Genomic DNA, 4,923 nt, shown 5'->3' with positions numbered 1-4,923 from the left:
CAGCTATCATCCAACATCATCTATCATCCAACAGCATCTATCATCCATCATCATCTATCATCCAACATCAGCTATCATCCAGCATCATCTATCATCCAACATCATCTATCATCCAATATCATGTGGGGAGTGGTGGCGCAGAGGTTAGAGAGGTGTGCCTGTGATCCGAAGATCACCGGTTCACGCACCGGCCCCGACAACATCAAAATTGTGGGTGGGGTAGGTGAAACACCCACACTTGCCCCCACCCTCATTCGCCCCACTCTGGGCCCATGAGCAAGGCCCTTAACCCCCACCATCTGCTCCCTAAACAGGTCTCTCTTGAAAATGAGTTCTCATGGCTCAATGAGACTACCTGTATAAATAAAGGCTAAATAAAAAAAATTTAAAAATCAGCTATCATCCAACATCATCTATCATCCATCATAATCTATCATCCAACATCAGCTATCATCCAACAGCATCTATCATCCAACATCAACTATCATCCAACATCATCTATCATCCAAAAGCATCTATCATCCACCATCAGCTACAATGACTTTTAATGAGCGAGGCAGCCATACTGGATTTTTAGGTTGAAGGTGGCTTCAGAGTTTGGGGTGTTTTGTCTGATTTGGATTTCAGAAAGATTAACTTCTGAGAACAAATGGAAAGCACCAAACATCTCACGGGGTTTAACAAATGTGAAACACCAGCAGGACAGACTGAAACAGAGAAAATAAGTTTGGACCTGTAAAAAAATGTTTCCTTCTTTTATCCAAATAAGGACATTTAATATTTACAGTGTTCACATGAGACAGAATGAGTGGAGCAGTTTAAAATCAATCAATGCACCGTGGCCACCTCCGTCCTTGAAGAGTTAAAAAAATAAATCAATGTTTTTTTTAGAAATAAAAGTTTGACAGTTTACCTGCAGCTCTGAGCTGCTCTTCCTGACCAGACTGTTGTGTGAAGACTCCACAGGATGTGAGGGACTACCACTGGAGTGAAATCCATTCACTGGAGACACACATGGCAGAGAGAATAATGCAGAGAACGTTAACGGATAATTCAATTATCTTAATGAACTGAACCACCACAGTCCTCTTGGTATCACCGTAATTCTGTGGTAACTGATTAAATCATGTGTTCTCTAACACAGGCAGGAAAGTTGTCACTAAATGATCTGCTGGTGAAATAATCCTACAAACCATGAGCAGCTTCAGGTCTTACATCATCATTTAACAGCAGAGTTTTTAAAAGAGAAAGAAAGACAAATGTATTAGAGAAGACAAAGATTACTTTAATGGATATCTGTTTGATGTCTCCCATCGCTGAGGGATTTAAATAGTAAATGTTTGTAGTTTTTGAGACGAGTGTTTTTATGGACTGGGACTGAACTGTGAATGCAAGTAAACCTTAATGGTTTGCTGCAACATATTCAAGTGGGTAAAAGAATAGAGATTTTTTTATTCTTGTCCTCGAGGCAGCATGGTGTGACGGATCATAGAAAGAGCAGTTTTATCCACCATCAGGTGCAGTGGCGGATCCAGGGGGTGGCCAACAGTGACTATGACCACCATACATTAATTTTCAAACACCTCAATCATTTGAGGAAACTATACTTTTATGCAATTAAAAAACAGAAAGCAGTTTAGTTTCCTCATATGATACGAGTGATCAGTGATCAGTTACTGATAAATATGCTGCTGGCCATCTTGGATTTTGACTCGGCAGCCCAATTTCGGATAGAGATATTTCTTACGTCTAGATCAGGGGTCTGCAACCTGTGGCTCTGGGGCCACATGTGGCTCTTTGGTACCTCTGCAGCGGATCTTTCAGGCTTTGACCAAAACTATAATAAAATTGAATCTTATTTAAATTATTGCTAACAATGAAAATGGTAAGTTTTAGCAGATTTCATGTCATTTTCAAATACATGAAAAAAAGTACAAATACAAGACGTAAAACATGTGGATTACATCATGCTAGCAGTTTGTTAGCCACTTTAAGTCAACTTCCAGTCTTGCAGTGTGATCTTGCAAAACCACCAGAATGTTTTGGAATATCTTTAAGACAAGATGCTGAGAAGGAATATTTGATAACACTAAGAATAAAACACAAAAAACAAAGTCAAAGTAAACAAAAGTATTTATTTTTATTTAAAAATGTAACTGGTTACCCAACAAACTGGCCTAATTTTATACTGTCTTTAAATTTATGCTTTAAGTAGGATACTTAAATCTTCACCAATTAAGAGAACTCACATGCAGAGTTCCATGTTTTAAGTTTGATAAAATTGTTAAAAATTATATATTTGTTCTTTCTTTACATGAATCTGGTCTTTTCCTTTGTACTGAAATGTAAAAATATCAATGTTACTGTTAATGTTAAGACATTTTTCATTTCATAATCTCACCCTCACTGGCTGGAAAAGCCATCTCCAACAAACATGCAGAGGTCCATGGGTCGCCACTTGATAGTAAGATAAGATAATATAATATAATATAAGATAAGATAAGATAAAACTTCATTGATCCTGCAGGAAATTGTTTTAGCAGGTTTTGCAGCTCCGGACACATCATGATTAAGCAAAGTGAAGAAAATGGCTCTTTTTATCACAAAGGTTGCAGACCCCTGGTCTAGACGCAGCCACACACCTTGTTTGGTGTCGTTTGTAGATTTTTAGGCTCTAATCTCAGTTTTTCAGCTGCCAGCAGCTTGTTTCCTGTAACAGGAAGAGCTGAGCGAGAGGACATGTATCAAAAACTCAGCCCTGATCTAAAATGTATTTCCCACTTTAATCTTTGTTTGACTCTGAAAAGGATGAGTTACTAATTTAAAAACAGTTCTGCAACAGTCACCACAATAAAAGGCACATAGACCCTTTTTTATTTGTCATTTATGACAAAGTCATCGATCATCTAATTAAGGTAAAAAAAAAAGTATTGTCTCATTTTTAAATCTTTTCAGAATAAAATACAACTGTTGCTGAGTGGCTCAAGCTGCTTTAACTGGTTGAGAATAAAGGCTGTTTCTGTGAGCGGGAACCTTCAGGAAGCCTCCCTGGTTTTGTCTGCCTTCAGGACCGGAGCCAAACTGAGACAGAGGAGGCCTCAGTTCAGCTCGTCCAGATAAAGTTAGTGACAGGAAGTGTTTGTGTGGAGACCACGAGCAGAGGGGAAGGCCCCCCAGCCCCGGGGCACCCACACTCCAGGAAGGAGAAAAGAAAGAGATGGAGACGAAGAGGTCCAAATGAAGCACCTGCTGGCAGAGAGCTCTTGTGTCTGAAGGAGTTCTTGGGGGTCCCTGGAGTACTGGATGGTCTCTCCCACGTTGTTTCTGGAGAGACAGGGAGTAAGAATAAAAACAGGAACGTTAGAGGGAGCGGTTTGTGAGCAAAGAACACTGGACTAGAGCTGGAAACCAGAACAAAGCATCATATTTTTTATATTTCTGTATCAAACTGATTCAGTGTGTGAGTGTTAGATCGTTTGTCTTGTTGTGCTGCGAAAGGTTCTGTCAAAACTGTCAAATAAAAACTCCCAAAACACGTTTAATGGGATCCAGAGCCAACATGTGTGGAGATCAACGTTTTAAACGTCAGAACATCAAGGCTGTTCTGCTGTCACGGTCCAAATGGAAAGAAAAGCAGCAGTACGCTGATGTCCTCCATCGCTGAACGACTCGAGTAGTGAATGTTTGTAGTTTTCGAGACGAGTGTTTTCCTAAACAGGAACTGAACACGGGATGCAAAAACCTTAACTCTTAATGTCCTGATGCCTGCTTAACTCAATGTTTCTTGTGAAAGAAGACTGTGGAGAAGAACAGAGGTAGGTTTGTTGTTGTTTTGTGCCAGAGTGACAGATTCTGGCGAGCAGAGGGAGCAGTTTTATCAAGTTCAACTTTATTCTCATTCTCATCACATGTGGTACATGAAGTGGAACAAAATGATGTACTCAAGGTCCCAGCTACACCCAAAAATAGCAAAATATAAAGTATAAAAAGAAGGAGTATACAAGGATCTAAGATATACACTAAACAAACACCAAACAGTACGCTAAAAGATATGATATACGCTAAATGCCAATAATGTTAAATAATACAGTATATTAAACAGCAGCCCAAACATGAGTCAGCAGTGAGTAGATAGGTATGAATGAAGCAGCATGAATATCCAGCACCAGGTGCAGTGGTGGAGCCACGTGGTGGCCAATGGTGGCCTTGGCCACCATAGATTAATCTTCAGCCACCACAATCAATTGAGGAAGCCTTATTTTTAAGCAAAATAAAAACTAGAAAGCATAATTTCCTCAAATGACAGGGGTGGATGGTTTACTGATGCAGGGGTATCAAACTCACAAAAAGGGGGCCAAAATAAAAACCTTTTTCGAACTAAGGGCCAGTTTCAGAATCTACATTAACTCTAGTTAGATACCCAACATCTTTTCTTGGTCACAGGTTCCTCAATAAGAGTTTAATTGGTCTCGTTTGACATTCTCTGTTGCAGTTTTGACATTATAATCAAAGATTACTGAAAAAATTCAAGTGATAAAACGTATTTTATGTTTGCCATATCATCTTGGGGGCCAGATAAGATGTCCACGAGGGCCACATTTGGCCCCCGGGCCTTGAGCTTGACACATATGAGGCAAGGCAGCCGACTTGGAACCAGAAAGTTGCAGTTCAACTTCCTGCCATGCCCACATGTCATGGTGTCTCTGAGCAAGACACCTAATCCCTAATTGCTCCACACTACTAGTGTTCTACACTCATAGTGTAGTCTACACTCATCTCCAGGCCAGCGGTCACTCTTTCAGGGATGAAGATGTTCACATCCTGGACAGAGAGGAACGATGGTTTGAGAGAGGAGTAAAGGAGGCCATCTTTGTGAAAAGAAATCGTCCATCATTAAACAGGGGTGGAGGCCTCCGGGTTCAA

The 4,923-nt window shown here is 40.2% G+C and overlaps 1 protein-coding gene across 1 annotated transcript in view; it reads right to left on the bottom strand.

Moving 5' to 3' along the window:
- The window catches only part of gas7b (growth arrest-specific 7b), a 142,354-nt gene that overhangs the window by 39,136 nt on the left and 98,295 nt on the right, over window positions 1-4,923 (bottom strand). The window contains exons 3-4 of the mRNA XM_037691183.1: window positions 3,247-3,324; window positions 914-1,002 (exon numbers count right to left, since the gene is read on the bottom strand). Of these exons, the coding sequence (XP_037547111.1) occupies window positions 914-1,002; window positions 3,247-3,324 (167 nt within the window). The remainder of the gene's footprint in view (window positions 1-913; window positions 1,003-3,246; window positions 3,325-4,923) is intronic.

This window comes from Nematolebias whitei, chromosome 17 (assembly GCF_014905685.2).
Source record: "Nematolebias whitei isolate Nwh7 chromosome 17, NemWhi1, whole genome shotgun sequence".
NCBI classification, from domain to species: domain Eukaryota; kingdom Metazoa; phylum Chordata; class Actinopteri; order Cyprinodontiformes; family Rivulidae; genus Nematolebias; species Nematolebias whitei.
The sequence above is the reverse complement of the archived record's forward strand: the minus strand, read 5'-3'. Positions and strand labels throughout refer to the sequence as shown.